This window comes from Periplaneta americana, chromosome 13, assembly GCF_040183065.1.
Source record: "Periplaneta americana isolate PAMFEO1 chromosome 13, P.americana_PAMFEO1_priV1, whole genome shotgun sequence".
Taxonomy (NCBI): domain Eukaryota; kingdom Metazoa; phylum Arthropoda; class Insecta; order Blattodea; family Blattidae; genus Periplaneta; species Periplaneta americana.
Window position 1 is genome coordinate 58,975,508 of NC_091129.1, and position 24,371 is coordinate 58,999,878.

General features: G+C 34.9%; 1 protein-coding gene across 8 annotated transcripts in view; it reads left to right on the forward strand.

Annotated features, from left to right (window-relative positions):
* Nucleotides 1-2,892: 2,892 nt before the first annotated feature.
* Nucleotides 2,893-24,371, forward strand: part of Scgalpha (sarcoglycan alpha) — a 65,704-nt gene continuing 44,225 nt past the window's right edge. For 2 of the 8 annotated variants that reach the window (XM_069843311.1, XM_069843312.1), the window contains exons 1-3: nucleotides 2,893-2,998; nucleotides 13,277-13,395; nucleotides 21,644-21,783. In XM_069843311.1, coding sequence (XP_069699412.1) covers nucleotides 2,985-2,998; nucleotides 13,277-13,395; nucleotides 21,644-21,783 — 273 coding nt within the window. In that variant the 5' untranslated portion in view covers nucleotides 2,893-2,984. Of the gene's footprint in view, nucleotides 3,144-12,436; nucleotides 12,591-13,276; nucleotides 13,396-21,643; nucleotides 21,784-24,371 lie in introns of all 8 variants that reach the window. The other 6 variants (XM_069843314.1, XM_069843310.1, XM_069843316.1 and 3 more) reach the window with 6 other exon arrangements.

The following is a 24,371-nucleotide window of genomic DNA, read 5'->3' on the forward strand; positions in this document are numbered from 1 at the left end:
TCAAATAATCATTGGTAATATAAAATCAACACCAATAACAGTCATGCAAATTATTACAGAAAAGATTGCTTTTGATATTAAATTTAAAAAGGCTCTTTTATTTGTTGAGAACTTAATGCGTCTGCCACATGAATCTACACCAACACATCAGAAATTTATCGACACAGTCTGGATTTATTCAAGAAGTGAATATTTTGCAAAAGGATTATAATACGCCATGCATTCTTGAAAAAATTAACACCATGATCCCTACTTGAATGCAATATAACATTCAACTTTTGGAAAATATAAAGAAAAAAAGACGAATACAAAAATTATGGAATTACTTGCATTAAAAACTGTAGATACATTATCCAAAATCGGAATTTCTCGTACTTAATGGTATAAAAACAAACTGACTAGTGATACTAGTCGAGCAAAATATAATGAGGTGGGCGAGACCTCATTCATATTTGATACATATATGATGTTAACAGTTTAAAGAAACTGTTGTTGAATATGGCCATAAAGTCATGTAATATGCGCTCCTGTACATTATGACGTGTATCGTCTCAAGTGCAGGCAAGGCCGTAACACGATACTACGAGAGGAGTTCGGCCGGCGTCGTGAATCGGGTCCCGGCATAGCTTAGTTGGTTAGAGAGCATTCAGCGCGCACAGCTGAGAGGTCCTGGGTTCGATTCCCGGTGCCGGTACGAATTTTTCTCGTACTTAATGGTATAAAAACAAACTGACTAGTCATACTAGTCGAGCAAAATATAATGAGGTGGGCGAGACCTCATTCATATTTGATACAAAATCGGAATGGTTACACATTTACATATGATCTCTGCAAAACAATAATATACTAGAGATGGGTAAAAAATAACACAACAGTTATTTTGGAACTGTTCCGGTCTCGGAACTGTTGCAAAAATGAACAGTAGGTCGGGACCTCCTGTTCCGAAATAACAGTGTTCCGACTCCGAGCTGCTCACTTGCCCAGCTGTTGCGAGCTCGCAGTACCGCGTTGCACAAGGTATGTTCCGACTCCCTCGGAACTGTTGCAAAAATGAACAGTAGGTCGGAACCTCCTGTTCCGAAATAACAGTGTTCCGACTCCGAGCTGCTCACTTGCCCAGCTGTTGCGGGCTCGCAGTACCGCGTTGCACAAGGTATGTTCCGACTCCGAGATAACAGTCGGAACGTCGGAGCTTGTTCCGATGAACCAACGACAGCAGCAGTTACACTGTTCTCGGTGTTCTTTATGTTGTACTTGGAACTTCGTTGGATGAAGTTGGTACTTGAAACTCTCACGTGGTTGGAGGGGGGCGCATGGAAATTGAAATCCTTGCGGTGGCGCGAACTTTAATATCAACATTTGTAAGACTGGCCAATCATCTGTAATGTTATAGTAAGTATTTAATAATCTGTAATATTCATTCCCGCTTTATGGTTTATTTCACCATTAGTTGACTAATTCTGTTTTATAAACATTCTACAAAGTCATAAAGTACGCATACTATTATTAATTCATTGATCAGCTGATTCTATACAAAGGTTAAAGTCGTAAATGGTAATGAGTGGTTTAGTTACAATGTCTGTATGTCGTTTGTTGAGGTTAAGTCTGACAAGCACAAGTTTTTGTGCTATCTTCTCTGTTATCAAAGAACGACAAAAATGTTGTAGCATTATTTGTTGGAAACTACCCATATAAGTACTGATTTGGAGAGCGAGGTTTAATGCGAAGTTTAAATTACACTTTGGTAAAGATGCGATTCCAACATTTTACTAACCCACTGCGGGGTTTCCAGGTTTCAGTACTGCCAATATATATCTTTTTTATTTATGAAATTGTAATATTTATTATTATTATTATTATTATTATTATTATTATTATTATTATAACTGTGCATTAAGAAAAGTAAAAATAAAAATTAATGATTTGTTTTTTTTATTATGTAATAGAGAGAACATAAATTACATACCATATGTTTTAAATGTTATGTTATTTTTTTTTAGTTGGCTACCATGTCTTTATAACTTTATGTACGAAAACAAAGTGGTGTATTCTGTCCTTGTAGTCAACAGCTGTGTAATTACTAACATTAAGCTTTTGAGTTCTGTCCGCATGCACAGCAATTTTCCAAAATCGATTCGAATGTGCATTGCAGTGCCATCTATAGATAAGAATGTGTACTATGTCATGCCTATGAGTGCTCCAGTGTGAGCAGCATGTTGAAGAGGGACTATTATAACGTCTTTGGAAGAGGGAGGGTACTGTACCGTTCGTTTGAACGACTCAACGACTCCGACTCATCACCACTGGTGACTGTTATTTCGGAACTGTTATTTGGAACATAGTATTTTTTCGGAACCGGAACCGTCGGAACTGTTCCGGGAAAAGAACAACTTCGCCCATCACTATAATATACTGTAACAGGTATTTACTTTGTTTTTATTTAAACTCTCCTTCCTGACATACAAATAGGTAACTGATAACTAATAAATGTTTTATAGAACATAATGCGTAGGCTACCTACAGCGTGGATTATAGGTTATGACTGAGTTATGATTTTCTCTTGGGCTTTAGGGAATCTGAAGAACGACAAATTCGGAGATTTAAACTTGTTGTTACAGCAATTTTCGTCATTGTACACATTGCCTTTATTCCGACGCATGATTAAAACGTTATTATAATATCTCGCATACCTTTAAAGCACGTGCTGGCTTAGACTGTGCAAGATACTGTATATAAAGATGATAAATTTGAAGAAAAAAAAAAAACAAAATTATAGCCATGGATAAATATATATATTTATTATATATTTATCCATGTTATAGCGCTAGCAGCGCCAGCTGGCAATGGTTCTGCTTGAAGATGGCTCTGGTCCAAAGACTTTCGCTGCAGACATATGCCAAGGATGGATCGCGTTGGTAATCTGTAGCCACAGGTTTAGCTCCTTATATCATCTATGGCTTGAAGTAGTAGGGAAAAGTTAAAAAATGGTGGTTATGAGGTAGAAATGAGTTATGTTCGTGCTGTTTACGTTGTATTATTGTTATTTGACTAAGTACATTATATTGGTTGGAACGTAAAACTATTCGGAACCAACTACTCTGTAGTCGAGGTCAGTAATTGCTGCGTTAACATTAATTTGTTGTGTATGTACGTCCCCAGAATAGAATAAGTTATGGTTGATTTTCTTGGGCAACGTACGTGAACGTTTGAACTTTTTCACATAATATTTCGATAAATCGCAATATAGCGAACGCCAGTAGGGGAAGTTATCCCCACCCACATGAAATGTGCATTCGACACAACATTTGCCTATCACGTAGTGTATCTGCTGAGCTAGTAGGGGAAAAGTGGAAAGGGGTCGTGGGCGGAGCTTAGCATTCGCTGTATTACGATTTTACCACTTAGGTAATGAGCTTTAATCACTCATTGTGGGGTTACTTTCACTGTCTCCTCATCTATCACTGCCAGGGGATTGCTTGTCACTATACTTCGTTCCATAATATTTAACAGGAGAAGTAACCATTGCCGGCAGAGAAGGAGAGAAGTAGCCTATAATTGCTATTGAACCAATGACAGAGGTCACATTTCTTGAAGTTGGATAGTCTGAAGCGTTCTACCCCCGCCCAACTTGAAGACAAGCTTGGAATGATACTTCTACCATTGGTTGAATAGCAATTAGACTTCTCTCCTCTTCGGCAATGTTTACTTTTTCTGTCAGACGTTATGAACGAAGTGTAGTTTGTCATCAAATCCTATCTAACCTTTTCATTAATGATATGGCTACTTTCCACCAATCAATCTCATCAAACCGTACTTAACCTTAACATTAACAGTGAGACTACTTGTCACTATTGTATTCCTACAGATAGCTGAGAAATCCGAAAGATCAGTGACGGTTTGTGCCAAAAATGACATGGGGTTCATTACTTTTATGATATTACAAAATTTTCCAACAATTTAAACAATATCTCATTTCTGAAAAATTAAAGAAATACATTCTTTAAAGTAGATAATTAATTATCTTAAAATGAACCTGATTATGATGATGATCAATTATCTTTGAAAGAACATAGCGATTTTTCCTTACGTTATCATTCTGTCTTTCATTATTCTGCCTGAAAGCTGAGCTAAGCTTTGCGTAATTTGTGTTCTTCCAAGGACTGATAAATCTAGGCAAGCATTCTTATGAGCAATAGATTCCTCATGCTTCTTAATTTTCTGTGTCAAATTGCTTAAATCTGACACATCAGTGCATGTCCAGCTCGTATCTTTACCCCTTAGCAAAAGCAAGTACGGGGAAAAAAATTATTTGTAGATTCATAACCGCAAATCCAGCCATTTCTTTAATATAAGTTAAGCCTATTTTTACATTAAAGGCCTGCAAAAGTCTTACTTTGACTTGTTTGTGCTTGCTTTAAATCGAGTTGAGGTAATGGCTTTTTCAAACTTCTTTATTTTACACTTAATTATCTTGTAAGATTAAAACTGAAAAATTTGTTTGTAAAAGATACTGAACATTATTCATTTTCTTTAGAAACGAACACTGGTCATTCTCACAGATGAATATATTAAAAGACTAAAACACCAAGAACGACTAAATTAACATTTAAAGGATTGTAAGAAACCACTCATAGATACAACAATCAATAACACACATGTACACATGTGAAAAGCATGATCTTAGCTGCAAATTGAAGCTAACTTCCGGTTTGGATCACAAAGTTTCTGTCAGAGCGTATCAGCTGCTTCACGAATTACAGCTGCACTGGTCCAGTGGCCAGCACATCCACACGTTTGCCCTGCGGCAAATACCCTTGCATCTCGCCCCGCACACAAGTCAGAAGCTGGCTCGGCGAGGTTCAGAGGAGAAATTGAACTTCGGAAGCACTCATAAGCATGTATTCGTATATGTGTGTGATCTCTGCTGTTCATAGGATTCATATGACAAAAATACATCAGAGCTGCAAGTAAATTTATTAAAAATGAGCAAGAAACAAAGAATGATAGTGTAAATTATAAATAAATTTATTTAAACAATTAAATTGTTTTTCTTTAGTGTTCTCTGAACCATTGAATGCATAGGATGCACCGCCACTGTGAAAGATGCAACTTCTGATGTTGCTGATACTTGTTAAGCACGTGGAATGTAAGAGCCAAAGCACGAAGTTGCAACCAAGAGGGCTATAATATATTATAGTGCCATGAAATAGTGCGTTTTTAAAATGTGTCATTGTCGTAGTCATTAACTAATTAATGCTGAGTTCTTGGCAATAAAGCCATTAACTCGCTTACTCTCCTCTGCCTTCTCACACAGTATGGTTTAGAGGAAAGGGCTGGACAAATGATTCTGATCCATTTGTTTCTGAAGACTGTACAATAAACAAAGTTGTGAAGAAAAAATTCCAATTTTGTTTAAGTGTTTTGACAAATAGTCAAACTCTATAAGTAATCGAAAGGATGCAACTGCACTTTTCCTTAGATACTCAGGAATTGTATTTTGTATATTGAGACTTTCCCATCTTTTATTATTTGAAATTTCGTGGAAATAGTTGATATTTTGAGTTGATTAATCTTTTAACTGTTGAAAATGATAAAGTTGACTTTTTTTTATATTAAGCATGTTTATACATCAGGTTGCCAGATGGGTATTGTAAAAATTAGCGAAATTCCCAGATTTTAAAGAAAAATTGGGGAAACGAAACTGGCATTTTAGACATTTTAAATTTATTGCGCGGTTTATTGCATTAAATAAGGTTATTTATTCATAAAATTAATACCCTACTAACTAAAAAAAAAAGTAAACATTCTATGAAACTCAGTGGTGAATTTCATAAAGAAATAATATTTTCAAATTTACCTCAGTTTGATTGTTTATATTTCTTTGAAGATCTATCATCGATTATCTATCATTTTACAAATGCTCCGCAACATTCCCAGACACATACAAACTTTCTTAGCAAGAGCCAGGACAGGCCATATTATCACTCAGAAGTATCTTCATCCCTTTAATCTTGTTGACTCTAGTAGTTGTTGCTGGTGCAACAATAACGAAGAAGATTTGGAACATATCCTCTTAAACTGCCCTGTCACAAACATCCATAGAACTAATCTAAAATCTGCAATCCCTGCAACCTTGGACAATTCTCTCCAATATATACTGAGTAGAGATGGGTAAAAAATAACACAACAGTTATTTTGGAACTGTTCCGGTCTCGGAACTGTTGCAAAAATGAACAGTAGGTCGGAACCTCCTGTTCCGAAATAACAGTGTTCCGACTCCGAGCTGCTCACTTGCCCAGCTGTTGCGAGCTCGCAGTACCGCGTTGCACAAGGTATGTTCCGACTCCCTCGGAACTGTTGCAAAAATGAACAGTAGGTCGGAACCTCCTGTTCCGAAATAACAGTGTTCCGACTCCGAGCTGCTCACTTGCCCAGCTGTTGCGGGCTCGCAGTACCGCGTTGCACAAGGTATGTTCCGACTCCGAGATAACAGTCGGAACGTCGGAGCTTGTTCCGATGAACCAACGACAGCAGCAGTTACACTGTTCTCGGTGTTCTTTATGTTGTACTTGGAACTTCGTTGGATGAAGTTGGTACTTGAAACTCTCACGTGGTTGGAGGGGGGCGCATGGAAATTGAAATCCTTGCGGTGGCGCGAACTTTAATATCAACATTTGTAAGACTGGCCAATCATCTGTAATGTTATAGTAAGTATTTAATAATCTGTAATATTCATTCCCGCTTTATGGTTTATTTCACCATTAGTTGACTAATTCTGTTTTATAAACATTCTACAAAGTCATAAAGTACGCATACTATTATTAATTCATTGATCAGCTGATTCTATACAAAGGTTAAAGTCGTAAATGGTAATGAGTGGTTTAGTTACAATGTCTGTGTGTCGTTTGTTGAGGTTAAGTCTGACAAGCACAAGTTTTTGTGCTATCTTCTCTGTTATCAAAGAACGACAAAAATGTTGTAGCATTATTTGTTGGAAACTACCCATATAAGTACTGATTTGGAGAGCGAGGTTTAATGCGAAGTTTAAATTACACTTTGGTAAAGATGCGATTCCAACATTTTACTAACCCACTGCGGGGTTTCCAGGTTTCAGTACTGCCAATATATATCTTTTTTATTTATGAAATTGTAATATTTATTATTATTATTATTATTATTATTATTATTATTATTATAACTGTGCATTAAGAAAAGTAAAAATAAAAATTAATGATTTGTTTTTTTTATTATGTAATAGAGAGAACATAAATTACATACCATATGTTTTAAATGTTATGTTATTTTTTTTTAGTTGGCTACCATGTCTTTATAACTTTATGTACGAAAACAAAGTGGTGTATTCTGTCCTTGTAGTCAACAGCTGTGTAATTACTAACATTAAGCTTTTGAGTTCTGTCCGCATGCACAGCAATTTTCCAAAATCGATTCGAATGTGCATTGCAGTGCCATCTATAGATAAGAATGTGTACTATGTCATGCCTATGAGTGCTCCAGTGTGAGCAGCATGTTGAAGAGGGACTATTATAACGTCTTTGGAAGAGGGAGGGTACTGTACCGTTCGTTTGAACGACTCAACGACTCCGACTCATCACCACTGGTGACTGTTATTTCGGAACTGTTATTTGGAACATAGTATTTTTTCGGAACCGGAACCGTCGGAACTGTTCCGGGAAAAGAACAACTTCGCCCATCACTAATACTGAGTACACATCATTGGAATGTGGCTGCTGAAATATAAACAAGCATCATGCTTTTTACCCATCTTTTTTAAGAAGAGGAAATTCATAGTGAAACATAGTGGAACACGTGTTGTCAGCAAACAGTGGATACACTTCGAAGATAGATAATTAGATCTATTAACAGTGAGAAATCATTTTTTGCATTATTAAAAAGCTTGAGAGCCTAGTTTTGAATTGACACAAAGTTATAACTCTGATTTCATTAAAACGGTGAGCTGTTCCTGTTGTTTGACCATTTTTGGTTCATTTTGAGCTTAAGAGGGATTATTCCACGTAGGTACACGTCAATTGTACACATATTTCCAACTCTCTAAATAAACACTTTTTTTTTAATGGAGATTCCTCATCATCAGAATTCCACTTCCCTAAATATTTACACAGCATAATTAAAACACCGAATACTTTGGATTTACTATTTATTACTTGGACCACACCAAAAACACAGACACATTTTCAATCAAACTGAATATTCGGATTTCTGCTTTCTTAAGGTGCGTACACACTTAGCGAACGAACAACGAACGAACGCATTCGCTGATTGAAATCGGAACATGTGTACGTCGCAGCAAAGGCAAACCGATCGTTTGGTTTGCCTTTGGAAGTGATCCATCGCTTGTTGGTACATCAAAGGAAGTTGGTATTCGTTGTGGACAGGATTTGCCACTAGCTTGTAGTTCGTAGCAGAACGCAGCGCTTAGTTCAATTTCACCAACATGATGTCGAAACTGGAGTGGACGGAAGACACTGTTATAAATCTTATTAATGCATATAGGGAGCAGGAAACTTTATGGAATCCCAAGCATCCTACTTACCACCAATAAAGTAAGAAAACATGATGATTGGGAAGCTATTGAAAAGCTGTAAATTAGGCGAGTCAAACACGTGCAAAATTAAAAAATTATTTTTGTTTATTTATTTTCAGTGGGTAAATATTTTTTGTTTATTGTAGGGAGCAGAAGTCAAAAAGAAAACTGAGCCCTACTGACATCATTCTGGAGGGAAAGACATAAGTCCACAAAAAGATCTGGAATGGGGAGTGATGAAGTGTATGAGTAAACTTGGTTCACGTATGAATATATGTTGTTCCTTTTGGACAAAATGACGCCCAGAAAAAAGCAAAGCTCCAACCTTGTGCACACAAAATAAATGATTGACACTGAAAAGTGTCTTTTCGTAAGCATGATGCGCATTTGACAAACAGAGACAAATCTCTCTTTTTAGAATTTTAAGATAATTATTGTTAGTGAGGTATCCTATATTGAAACTTTCCCCTGTCTTGCAGTCGTACCTTAATAAAATCTTCCAGTTCCTCGATTATAGCGGTACATACTTCTGGAACAATCCTGGTAATCAGCTGTTTCGACACTTTGAATAAATACATTAGACTTGTAGGCCTATACGAATCTCCTGTAGCAAGATATCGGAAGTGTTAATACTAGCCTTTCCTGAATAGGTTTTGCTTTTTTTCAGCCTGTGTCTTTCTTGGAAATTTTTGGCCCTATTTTGCACCTAATATTTCGAAGTCTGTTTCTGAAATGCGACAGAAGTTGTGAAACTGTCCTGATTCCATTCGACGTAAATAATGAAGCAAGTCATTGCCTCTATATTGATTGCGACTTTCGTAGAATGGTGTCTGCCACCATCGCCTTTTGTTTTTTAACTTTCTTTTTATTAAATTGCCTATAATAACAATGGCTGCACTTGCCATAATTATATTTTCGTCTGCCATTATTGCGGATAATCAGCGAACGTGAATGTTTTCCGACCATTTGCTGATGATTTGTACGTTGCTCCAAATAGCGAACGAACAACGAAATTTCGCTTCATCATTTGTTCGTTGTTCGTTCGCTAAGTGTGTACGCACCTTTATGATGCCACTGTTGAATATCAATTAGTGAGCAAGTGATCATGATCAAATGATTACTTGTACCACAGAGAAGGCTGCCAAACTTGCATGTCTTTGTCATGCACTCAATAATCAAAACATTTCATGAAGTAGAAGTGGTGTTTGGTGGTTTAATGACTCAGAGGTACAATAGAAAAAATTAGTTCCCTATGGTGTACCTTCAAAATTTTATTTTATAGCTCAGTTTTTCATTTTGAAATTTTAATCTAAGTTTGTAGAAAAGTAAAAAAGACTAGAATATTTTATAATTTAAGCATCTTAAAATCCCTTTTCAGTGGATTTCTTATGAATACACACATCAGAATTGTCTAAGGAACACAGTATTTTTCATTTTTTCTCAATGAAGAAATATACTACATGACATGCAAGTATTATTATACATTATAGAAAAACATTCCAGATGATATGAAAGTGTGTAGTAATGTTAAGAAAAACACAAATAACCTGTTCTCAGAATGAAAAAATTAAAGTTTTAAAATCTCAGTGATTTGAAATCTTTACAATACTGCTGTTTTTCTCAACTTCACACAAAACTTTTATCATTAAAAACGAGTAGCACCACATCTTGTATTCACTACTGCTCGACACCTTCTTGGCATTGAAGATATGAGATGAAAGATTTCATCTTGACCAATATTCTGCCAGCGAATTTCGAGAGTTGCGAACAGCTGATCGAGAGTCTTAATGTTTTGAGTGTCCTCTAGAACTCTATTTTGAAGGTTATCCCACAAATTCTCAATTGAATTAAGATCCGGTGACTGAGCAAGCCATCTTAGAACTTGAATATTGTGTCTTCCCAATCATTGTGTTGTTGTTCTGGCAACATGTGCAGTGGCATTGTCGTGCATTAGAAGGAATTCAGGACCAATTTCTTCAGTGATGGGAAAGACTACAGACTGCAATATCTCTTGAATGTAATGATTTGCTCCTATGTTCCTTCAACTTCTTCCTGTGTGCCATTATTCCTCCGCATATCATGATAGAACCTCCTTGAAATTTATGAACCTCCTGTACATTCTTAGTCTTTCTGCTTGACCTGGTTGTCTTCATATGCGTATTCTTCTGAAATCTGGATGTAGACCAAAGTGTTATTCATCAGTAAAGAGAACCTGACCCCATTGATCATCTGTCCAATCTTCATGTTGCTGACACCACAAAACACGAGGTTCTCGATTTCCACGTCGAATAGCTGGACACCTCAATGGGCGATGGGCATTAAGACCTCTCTCGTGCAATCTGTTCCTAATAGTCTGGGTTGATACAACCACATTCCCAACATTCTGCAAAGCATTTCTTAACATGCGTGCAGTTGAAGTCCTTACTGTCAAGGCTCTTAGGCACAGAAATCTGTCTTGTGCAACAGTTGTAACTCTCGGTCTACCTGGATGTTGTTCTTCTATACTACCAAATTCATTCATGATATCGATTCCACATTCTGGATATTATGCCTCTTCCAGTATTCACAGCCCTCATTGCATCACATTTTGTTCCACTGTTTTCAATTATACCAATTGCTCTAAACATGTCATCGCGGCTTAAATGACGATGTTGAGCATTCATTTCTACTATTTTTTAATGTTTTAAACTGTTGAAGTTACCCGAATTCTCCATGACAAATGAACTAATCACCATATCTGACACACTAAAATAAATTCCAATGTAATAATGTAAATAAAACAAAACACCGGTTGCTATGTTGTCTGGTGCATAGATAAATGAATAACTCACTTATGTGTGCCCAGTGCTTAGTACTTATTTGGGTTTGAAAAGAATTTTATTAATAAAATCATCTGTTCCTTGGACAATTTTGATGTGTGTATAACAAAACCTGCTTCAGATGGTAGGTCTACATCCAGATATCGGCATTCAGATTGCACTATATATCCTACAAAAAATTCTATATTAATAATAATGTTTGTTTGAAAAAAGTTAAAGTTTGGCTCCATAAAGTCAGGAGCACCACTGTAAACTCATAATTGTACATTTTATAAAGGTCTGAATAGAAGGCAAACATGATTTTACATTTTAAACAAATAGGATAAAATAAAACAACCAGAAAAGTAGAGAAATAACTTGTATAAAAAAAAAAAAAACACATTTTGATGATATAGGATATAGTCCCGTCGCTCTAATTTCTGGCAGCCAATCACATTGCAGGTCGGCTACATTTAAACGTGTGCATCTTGTGATTCGCTGATGAAGACGTTATTCATTCCTTAAGGCTCGATAAATACTTAATATAATCGCCCGCCATTTTGGCTCTTTTGTTGGCGTTCACAGAAAGCACACGAAGACATTATTTGCCACTCAATTATTTGGTGAATTACAGTGTGTTTGATTTATTATCATAGGAGCTACGACATGATAATGTTTAACGATGTGGCAAATAGATTACTCGGCAACGAAAGAACAAAAATGGCGAACGATACTACCTACCTAGACTTTATAGAGCCTTCACTTCCTAAGACGTAAGCAAAGAGGAGGAGTCACACAGGGAATAACAGTGTCGCAACTATAGTTTTAAACATTGTTTATTATTAGCGGAGAAATAAATAATAAACAGAGAATTCTGTTGGCTTAAAAATTAATATTATCGTATAGTTCATGTTATTATTTGTTATGGCCTTAACTCTGCCATTATAAATAAATAAATAGTTTAAACATTGTGTTTAAAATGTTTTAATCAACATATCTTGTTTTAAACAATTTTGAACACTTTGTTTAAAACGTTTTGTTTTAAACATGCCAACCCTGACCCTCTTGGTTACAGCTAACCAGCATTCCCCCTTTCTTCACCCATATGGCAGACAGTTAGTTGGAGGATGGACGGGTTGACAGGCAGGCAGATAAGTGCGGAAGGAAAGTTAGGCAACTGCCACTTTATGTGGCAACAATGTGTCCACTTAGTGTGTGGTACCAGAAAGGCGAGTGGTGTATCCATTTCCTATTTGCTGAGGGATTCGCGGTGTAGATGGAATGGAGTTAAAAATATATGTTACAGAGCTGTCAAAACTTGCTTCTTTCCTTGCAACCACACTAATCTAGATCTTCTTATCTAATCCTACCTACCATACCTAATTTTATTATTGACATTTTGGGATTACTTGTCAGTTGTTACTGATAGTGGAGCTATATGTTACTGGTAGTGGAGCTTGATGATGTACGAATTTCAACTTCCCTTATCTTTTCCGTTGTTTCCAAACAATGCAACTTTTTCATTTCATATTGAGTCCATTGTTAACAAATAGTGTATTTCTACTTTTAAGTTTATTCTGTGGAACCAAGAAACCCAATTATAATTTATCTATTTTATTTTAATTAATAAAAACCGTTATATGCCTAATTATGCTTAACTTTTTTTGACCAGTGTAATTGTATGTAATTTTATTGTGTATACCACTCCAATCGGGTGCTTGCCCACTTGCAGTGTAAATAAATACATACATACATACATATGCCACTAAGGATGAGGATGAAAAATAAGGAAGTAATAAAGAAAGGAACCTAATTTTTTTGTTGTTGAGTATCATTTGATCCATTTATAAATTTTCAGTTAGCTTAATTAAATAAGTCATAGATTAATGTGTGTGTGTGTGTTTTTTTTTTTCAGAATGTATACCATAATTGCTTTTCTGATGTGCTGGAGTTTGGGAAGAACCGAGATTGTTCATATGACAAAGGTTTTTATTTTGCCAATTGAACCGGGTTTGTTCAATTGGACTTTGCAAGGTAGGCCTATGTCTGCTTATGTATTTATATTTTATTGTGTGCAGAAGCTTTCAATTGTAATGTACATGTAACTTATTTGTAATGAAAAGTAGGCATTAAGAGATGAGAATAAAAAATTAATCAAACATTGTAACTAAATAAACACAAACAGTAGTGACAAAATGGAATGCGGCTAACCTCCAGATTACTACGGTAATCTGTTGTTTCTTTCACCTTTTGCATGAGTACAGTCGTCTCCTTAGAATTAGAAAAATAGGCGCATATATATATATATATATATATATATATATATATATATATATATATATATATATATATATATATATACACACGAAATACGAAAAGCCTGAAATCCCATAAGGGCAACGGCCTCCTACAGGAGTGTAGGGTGAGCTGAAGGTCTACTACACTTGGGGAGCCAGTCCAAGAGAGCTTACACTATACACTTACAAACTAAACACATAAACAAATTATACCAACTAAACACGAAAAACTATACAGACTAAACACATAAATTATGCAAACTAAACACATAAATTATAATTTGAACACACAACTATCCACACTAAACACACGATAAAAAAAAAGAAAAAAAATTACACAAACTGAACACATACACAGTCTTAACTCACACACAAACTAAATACACAAAAACCTATACAAATTGCACACATAAATTGTACAGCCTAGTCGACCTGGTTGGCAAGTTGGTATAGTGCTGGCCTTCTATGCCCAAGGTTGCGGGTTGGATCCCGGGCCAGGTCGATGGCATTTAAGTGTGCTTAAATGTGACAGGCTTATGTCAGTAGATTTACTGGCATGTAAAAGAATTCCTGCGGGACAAAATTCCGGCACATCCGGCGACGCTGACATAACCTCTGCAGTTGCGAGCGTCGTTAAATAAAACATAACATTTAACATTTGTACAGCCTAAACACACATACTATCTAAACTAAACGCACAAAAACAATACAATTGAACACTAAAATTATACTAACTAAATACATGAACTGTACCAACTATACACGGAATCAAACTATCCAAACTGACACACACAAAAATAACTACAGTGAAACCTCTCTAAAGCGGCCATCTGAAGTTACCTTCTAAAATGGCCGTTTTATCAGGTGGCTGCTTGATTAAGGATGCGGTTTTTTTATGACTCAGCATGAAAATATTGAATTTCATTGACTTTTAGTACTGTGCGCGTTCAACAATCGCGCATATTAATGTCAGCGTCTTCCATTCTTACAACTAGCCTTTTCAAAACTCGTTTGTGGTACCTCAGTTTAAAAGAATAGATAATACCTTGATCAAGGGGCTGGAGATGTGATGTATTTGGGGGAAGAAACACCACAATCACGGATCACATTGCGATTTTGTCGTTTAATCTTGGAATTGAAATCACATAGCTAATTCTCAAACAATGATGATGTCATCCAAGCTTTATTGTTGGCAGTCCACTTCATCCCCAATAAGCCCAAGTCAAAATTTTTCAAACATCTCGGTTTCAGTGATTTCCCTATCATTAAGAGTGTTTCTTTTTCTCCTGCAGCATTACAACAAAAGAGCAGGGTTATTCTGTCTTTTGCCAACTTCCCCCCTTTACACTCTTTTTTCTTAAAACTTAAAATTTTTTTAGGGAGGGCCCTGAAAAAAAAAAAACCTGTTTCGTCAACATTGTAAATGTCTCTGAGTTCATATTCCGCAAGAATTGAAGGCAGTCTATTTTTTCCATTCTTCAATAACATTGGTTGCAATGTAACCAACTTCACCAGACAGAACGAAATGCAATGTTATGCCGTTTTCTAAAGCACTAACCACCATTACTAGCAACAGAATTGCTTACATTGAGTTCTTTGGCAATTTCAAGAGCTTTCTCTTGAATCATAGGCCCATTTACTGCAATTTCTTCGCCCTCGTACACTTGAATCCTTCGTAAACGAAATAATTCATATCACTAAACATAGATTCTCTCTTCCTTTTTTGGCCACCACACATATTTTTCTCCCTTTGTTTTAATATTTAATCTTTATTCTCAATTATACCGTTTATTTGTGTCCTTCCACATTTGAATATTTGTGCAATTTTTCTCGCAGATGTTTCCTTCTCACTTTTTTCAATCAATTTTCGTCTCACCTCTAAACTTAACTAACACCATTCTAGATTTGTTGTTAGACATAATTTCTCTTTCAAACTAACTTTACAGTTCCTCTGAATCAACTGAATGAAAAGAAGAAAAATTCGTAAAAGCTGGTGCAAATAGAGAAAGATAAAAAGAGGAGAAAAAATATATAAAAATTTGAATGGTTAACTACTGACCTAAAACATACTGTGACATTTTCGACAGAAAAAATCCGTCTTTCAATCCTTTAAAAACGAGTAAGAATTTATAGCTGTGCAGAGTCGGAATGGAAAGTGACAAAAGAATCATAAAACAGTAACCAACTAACCCCAAGATATGGAGGGTGTACTGTTGTACACTTAGCTATTGTCTTCGTGCTATTGCTTCCTGTCCTTTAACCATCGAAAAAATAGGTCAGACAATATTCGTGAAAAGATTTTTTTGTTGGACAGTGACTGTTATAGTCAGGTTCCAATCCAAATAGACCCCGGCCGCTGGCCGGCGCATGAGGTGGCCGCTAAATAAAGAGAAATTTGTATTGATCTTATGGAAATTCCAATTGGTTCCAGAGAAAATTGGCCTTATGGCAAGGTGGCCGTTTAAATGAAGTGACCGCAAAGGCAGGTTTCACTGTATATAAACAATACACAACTATACACAGTTTACATAGTGTTCGTAAATATATAGAACATTCCAATGTTAGTATTGATTTATGTATATTAGTACAAATGAGTAGGCCTAAATGCATATTTTTATATACATTTATATTATTTATATATTGATGGCTTAATAGTAAAACCATATAACTCCATTTAGGCAATTTTACAGGAAGAACAAAAAACTTATTTATTTTTCATGTTAATAATATTAACATCCAATTCTTATTTATTTTCATACATTTATTCAAAGATTGTCTTTAAGATAACATTTTTTTTATTCATTATAAAAATTATTTAAATAAAGGAGTTACGAGATTTTACTTTGGAGTTACTCGTTTTGTTTTTAGTTCAACTTATATCAGGAGTTATGTTGTTTGCAAATTTTATAATTCTGAACAAATTACACTGTATAGGCACAGGGACAAATAATTAGATGGAATAATGTTATGTAGTTTTAATACTACAAATACACTGTAATAGACGTTATTTCACTAATAAGGAATACATGTAGATTAGAATGGAATTATACTGCACAAAATATCCTTGTTTAGAAAGACAACTGACATATTAATTACCTTGCTGTTAGCTATTAGAAAATAAAAATAAACACAATGTCTCTATGTCTACTTAATACACATAATGTTATACAATAAAATGAAATGCACATAATCTTGACAATGAAATGGTCCAATAGACTACCATACAATGTAACATAGGTCTCTTATTAAATATAAAAGTAAGCAAATTAATATCATTATTAATCACATTTATTTGTAATTGAATTATTCTTTTTGATGCAAGATGCTGTTCCTTTTAATTTTCGTGTGATAAGGAGTCATATTATATAAGTGAAAATCAGCAGGAAAAGTGTTTTTTACTTCTTGCAAATGATTGAGCTTTGTTCAAATGATTTTAAGTCTCTCTTGGTATAAGTCCGGAAAATCAAACTGCCCTGTTTGTGACTTTTGAAGGCATTTTCGAATCTGAAGGAGAAGATAGCCGTCATTAAAGTCGAACTTATAAAATAGTCCATCTGCACTGTATCTTTAGACTCCTAATATCTATTATGTTGGGGTCCCCTGCTAATTTTTCTGGATGTATTGATTTGTATTCAATAGCCTTGCTGTAATCCTTAAAAAATGTGTGATCCAGATATTTCACTGAATAAGGCTTAGGATGTTGTCTTGTTTGTGCACGAATTGCCACATAATCTGCAGGAACATTTATATTTCTGTTCTTCAGACATCTTTCAATAGTAGCATGGAGTCCCATTCAATTTGAGAATGCCCTTTCTCTAAGTACTTCTGTTGTGATTCAGTGCTGTGTGGAGTAGGAAATTTGAAAGAGTGTCATTTCTATTTTGATAGTTGCAACCATCACTGTAGAATACCATCCTGTAATTGGCATCATTTTGAAGAATCTGGCAAGATATAAAATGGTCTAAAATGTCTGAATATTCATTAGCAGATAGTTCTCCCTCTATCTCGTTTCAAATATAACAGTAACCATTAGTTAACTTTAAATTGTACAAGGTGAAATTGTGTACTGCCAATTTGGATCTGTAATATAAAGCAGATGCATTTTGGGCAAAGCAGCAAAAACTGAAGATCCATTGTGAACACATCATCTTCATCTTTGTTTTCTTTTTCTTTTTCCCTTCTTGTATCTTCCTTTTTCTAATGTAATCGTTATAGGTTAAATCGTCAGTGTGTTTAAATTTATAATACCTGCCATGTTAGTCCTTTTTCATCCATAAAGAGGCAACTTCAGATCTTCAAACACTTTTAAAAAATAACTCAATGTCCATGTTTGCTCCAGATATAGCTTCTTGGATGTCACCCGGCAATAATGTGACTCAGCGTTTGGAAGTGGTTTTAAAAACTTAGTCAGCACTTTCTATCTAACCAGTAATTCCTTCATTTGTCTTTTTCCTGTATGTGTATCTCCCTGTAAATCATTAGACGTATTATGGTCAGTTCTTTTCTCTTTGTCAATGAAATCATCATCAAGTTTGTCATCTTTTAACTAGTTTAACACCGTCCAATCACCTACATCAAGTGTGGCAAGAAATGTCGCCTTACAGACATGCACCTTTTCATTATTTTGTTTGAAAAAATATTTGTATGTCACTGACCTTCTAGATTTTGTGTCTTGCTCTTTGTGTATCATGCACTTTTGTAAGCCCTCTCACATACATTCTTTTTCTTTTCAGGAAAGCGTTCAAAACTCTGTAAATAATTTTTCCCTATATTTTTCTGATAAAGACGAGCAATAAAAAGTCTTGCTAAAGGCAAGGAGTTTATTTCTTTCATCTCTCTTTTTGGCTCGTTCCCACAGAATTCAATTTTTCCTTCTTCATTCAGTTTTCTTCCTTTGTAATCCATCCTTTTTCCTTTTAGCTTATATGTCCATTCACTTTAACTTTGTGTCTTTTTTATGATTTCCACTTATATTTAAATTTTCATCTGATTGGTAACAATCATTGAATTCTTCCATACTTGTAGTTATGTTGTTATTTATCTTGGCATTGATTATACCATCATTATTTTCTCTTATTGTTTCATCTTTACTCGTGTTTTGGGTGACATTCTGATTATTACCTAGTTAGATCTTTAACAGAACCAGTGGTCATTTTCTGTTTGTGGTATATCAACTACTACTTCTATCAAATCGTCTTCTAGATTTATTGCTGCATTATAAATTTCACTATTCATATAGCTCACATGCAAATCCTTTAATGAATTAAATTCACAATGTCCATTTGCTATTTCATAAGGTATGAGAGATCCTTCTTCATCTATAAGGAAAGTCTGGGCTGTGGATATCTGAATTGAATCTCCTGTGTCCTTACTCAACGTGGATGTAGATACAATACTTTCAATAGTATTTTGTTCGTTATTTGGCTTGCACGACTTTGTACTCCTGTTTAAAGCCAAGCCTAACTTCTGTAAAATTACCTGTTCCTGAGAAGTAATTCTGAAATAAAAACGAAGATTATAAGCAAAAAAGAAGTTAAAGTTGTCAGTCCTTTACTGCGATGATGATCACATAACTCCCAATGTTTGACATCTAGCATATGAATTATAAAAACAAAACACGTAACTCCGAAAATGATCTAAGAAAAATACCTGTTACTCCTGTTTTAATACATGACAAACTGATGAAAAGGTTCAACGAAACTGGTTATAGTACTATTTGAAATTCTATCCAAATTAGTTAAAAGTAATAATACAGTGATAGATTTTTAAAACATACTACAATTTCATTTCAAAACACGTAACTTCAAAATTTAACCTCAAACTGAAATTTTGCATAGTTAGTAACTTCATTGATTATTTTAACCTCAATCCAATTGTTTATATAATCATTTCAATTAATTATTCTCTAACTAAAGAATAGTATACTTACTTTAATGATTTATCACCAACAACACTCAAATAAAATAACAAGAAGTTGAGAACATTATGTTCTTGTTGCAGCCATCATGACAGGCTACAGTGCGAATCGAAGTCACATGCTTATCTTAGTCTAATTATGGCCATCATGACAATTGCCTAATACAAATACATGTTCAAAGTTAAAAAAAAAAAACAAACAAAGAAATTTCTGTGTTAAACATGCATTTATATAAAAAACATGTTCAATGTTGGTCATGTTATGACTAAGAATGTGATGTCTCACCCAAGTCCCCACACTGCCGGCTGCGCAGAAGATACGACTGGACCCAAATTGAAGCAATCGCTCGCCGCCATCTTGGGGCCGTGATGATAGCGGACGGAAAGCAATGCTGATAGAACGCAATCGTAAAACAAACTAAGATTTATTACTATACAACATAAAAACAACCAAACATGAGCCTAAGCGTAGCAAGGATAAAGACAAGTATAAATAGTAAAACGTAATTACCTGCATTCTTGTGGTATAACATCATATAATCAAAGATATTAATCCTGCAACTGTCAGTCAATAATCTTCGTCGTCTATATGACTTGGGCGTATTTCTATTTACATAATTCATCATATCCATAGGATGGGCTTCCTGAAATATATTTCAATAACCGAGTGAGAACATTAACTTAATCTTGCACATTGTGTGCATCTTGCGGTCGTGAAAATAGCGGACGAAAAGTAATGCTGATAGAACACAACCGCAAAAGACACTAAGATTTATTACTACAAAAACAACCAAATATAAGCTAAAAGAGTAACAAGGATAAAAACAAATATAAACAGTGAAACGTAATCACCTGCATTCCTGTAGTAGTCTACAACAGCAAATAATTGAAGAAACTGGAACTGTCAGTCAGTAATCGTCATCTTTGTGAACAACAAATATTAAGCTGTTATGCTAAAACTGTCGATTAAAAATTCTTGTCTTCGTGATTAGGCCTATTCATATTTACACAATTCATAAAATCTGTACCGATGGAGGTCCTGAAATATTTCATTAATCGAGTTAGGACATTAACTTAATCTTGCACACTGTGTGCATTTTGCTTAGGCCTAATAATAAATATTTCAATAAATAAGGAAATGGATCAACTGTTATTATTAAATCGAATATGTGCAAGAATGTCAAAATATTGTAACTAGGTCATATCTAGATAGTATGAAAATACTTAACCAGATTTATTTTGCACTCACCTATTGATTCATAAATAAAATTAATTTAGTATGCAGTTGTATGCAGCACAAGAGCACACGATGGTTTCACTTATAACATGATTAAAATACTATATAAACACTATATGTATAGGCCTTATATGTAGCACAATAGTAGGCCTACACTGTGATTTCATGTATATCACAGGAGAACGATTCATTTAAACTATATAAACACTAAATACACACACACTATTGATTAAATTAATACGCACTTACTCCTAACACATTCAATAATACTGAATAACCTTCTATGTTATTTCAAATTAAGCGGAATTGTAATGTAAACATATTGTAGTCTCATGGCTCTCTGCCCCAAGATGGAGATGCGCGAAAGTGTTAAATTTTTGGTCGAGGAACAGCGCTCGTAGTGAGTGTAGGTTAAACTATAAAACGTCTTTGGTCTCACCATAGCCTGTTTTTCTCATTAGTCACTCAGCACATGGATAATAACAATGAGCTGGCGAGAACAATGAGCTGGCGAGAGTTATCAGGTGGGATACAAAATATCCCACCTAAGTTACAATGTTTGCAAATTTCATTTTTTCAACCTCATATCTTTTTCATGGAGTTAGATGCTACTCATAAAATGTAGAAGAGGTTATTGCCAACAAAATAATGTAACAATTTCAATTTTGATATTTTTGGAATTACATAGTTTTACTATTAAGCCATCAATAGGCCTATATTGACATATCTGATTCATATCTGAATTTGCAAAAAATATACAGAATAACAAAAACATATACGATTATTATTATTATTATTATTATTATTATTATTATTATTATTATTATTTCAGGTACAAAAGATCAGTTTTCATATCGACCATCTTTACTAAATGCCCCAGATCTTCCACCATGGATCCATTATATTTACAGCAACAGACATCAAACAGGCTTCCTGTATGGTGTACCTCCTCGACAGCATGGTGACTTAGAGGTTAGGCTACAATGTGTTTTGTATAAGGGTCTGCTTTATATTATGTTAATAAATACGGAGATTTTGGGAGTTGGGCTACAGGGCATATGAAGTTCAGTTGGAAATTTAGGAACATGACGCACTTACAGCATATGCGAATATGGTCTTCTCTGCTCTGCTGTCGTTGATTGATAGTGTCTACTAGAAGTGCATATATCGAGTGATGTTCACTGGGTTTCAGGACTAATGCAGTTGATGTAGGTGAATAATATGTTTGCATCCTATGCAGTCGAGGACCATTGGACGAGATAATAAGCACACTAGTGGTTTCTGTAATGACCAGATAATGTTCGTGACGATACTAGAATTTAATGATTACAAATTGATAAGACTAAACCCAGAGAGCTCAGAGTTAAGTGATATCATTGGAGGGTTTGGTCAGGGTATAGCTATCCCTTGTTCAAATGATTAGATTAGATTGGCACAGTTTAGTCCCTAGCTCAGTGATAAGGTTACAAGGTTTGGTGAGGAGATAGTTATCCCTTAGGTTAGCTTGACTTAGCTTAGTCCATAGTTCAGTGACAAGGTTAGAAGGTTTGGTGAGGATATAGCTATCTCTTGTAAAAAGATTGTTATCTAGGCTTAGCTTATCCTCGAGTGAGTGACATGGTTTGGTGAAGGTATAGATATCTCTTGTAGAAAAGATTAGGTTAGCTTGAGTTAAGGTTAGCTAATGTTACTTTAGGATGGGGTGGGATTAGTTGTTCATAAGGCGTACATTTCATATGTTAACACATGCTTGTAAACGTTTGATATATCGATGTTCTCATAGTTGTACAATCAAACATTGTTAATATTATTTGAATTTCCTTTGTTGAAACCAGCTGTGATTATCATGTGGGATGTAATTTTTGCATTTAAAAATACATATCATAATAAATTAACTCTTTGTTTTAAAAATTTAAACATGAGAAGTACATCCAACATTACGATTGTATATAAAAACAACAACTATTTTGAGGTTTTGTTAGATTTTTTGCAGAGATATGTTAATTTCATAATAAAGAACAGATAATTTATATGTTTCTTGTGATATTATTGCCCTGTTTTAATGTGTACTATCAGAGATATCGTCGTCAAATTTTCCAACTCGATATTAAATTGATGTGAAATGACCAATGAATATGTTCTAAAAATGTTGCACATTAAGTTTGAACAGTCTGTATGTGACATCGAAGTTCTCATATTGTACGATATTGATATATGAGATGACATATAATGTTAGTTCATAACAGCAAAATTAACAGTGTACGGAACTGCCAAGTTAAATGAAAAATAAGCCAACATTTTCAAACTTAGTGACAATTTCGTCTGTGCTGATGCTAGAGCGACTGTTATAGTCCTCTGTGGTGTCAGCAAGCATCAACCAGTATGTGCAAATTGTATGCTGTCTAGCCTTGTGTCTAATATTTTAAAATAATTTTTGTGTATTACTGGTATTATCGACTTTCGAGTGTGGCAGCTCTGTTAAGTTTTTTCTCTAAACTACACAAAGCCAATTTTCAGACCTCCATGCTAGACAACAAACTAGATTACTATAGTCGCGACGCTGTTATTCCCGGTGTGACTCCTCCTCTTTGCTTACGTCTTAGGAAGTGAAGGCTCTGTAAAGTCTAGGTAGGTAGTATCGTTCGCCATTTTTGTTCTTTCATTGGCAAGCTACCATACGAAGAATCTATTTGCCACACCGTTAAACATTATCATGTCATAGCTCCTATGATAATAAATCAAACGCACTGTAATTCAGCAAATAATTGAGCGGCAAATAACGTCATGTACTTTCTGCAAACGCCAACGAAAGAGCCAAAATGGCGGGCGATTATATTAAGTATTTATCGAGCCTTAAGAAATGAATAACGTCTTCATCAGTGAATCACAAGATGCACACGTTTAAATGTAGCTGACCTGCAACGCGATTGGCTGCCGGAAATTAGAGCGACGGGACTATAACACATTACGTTAATGTTAACATTTAAAATTTCAAACTAAACTTATACGAACTAGGTTATATTTATAAATATTATACTTAAAAATTACCTGTACCAATGGTTAAATTCTTCAAGGTAACAGCACACCACTGGATTACTTTGTGTGCTCATAACAAGGTGTGGACTAAAGCACATGCTTTTTTCTATAAACTTGAGACAGTGCTGAGAGTCCTGCTTAATAATGTAAACAAAATCCACTAATAGATTAGACAGGTCATGTCGTCAAATAGTTCACTACATGGCAAAGAACTTTGGAAAGACAGACAGAGAAATCAGCTGATAATTCTCGCAAAGAGAACAGTTAGATGTAACATGTATCTGGCGAGAAAATTTGAAGTACAATATCTGATGGGAATTATTTCAGTCAACCAAGAATAACTTAAGTTGAATTTGGTCAAGGAATGTATGTGATAGTTTTATGATGCTTACAAGGATGTGTTCCAACTCAATGTAATTGAGGGACTGTAAGGAATGACCTTATTTCTGCTATTATTCACCAAAGTGAATTACTTTAGGTTTCCGAACATCTGACATTATACCAGTTTGCATTAAGAATTTTCC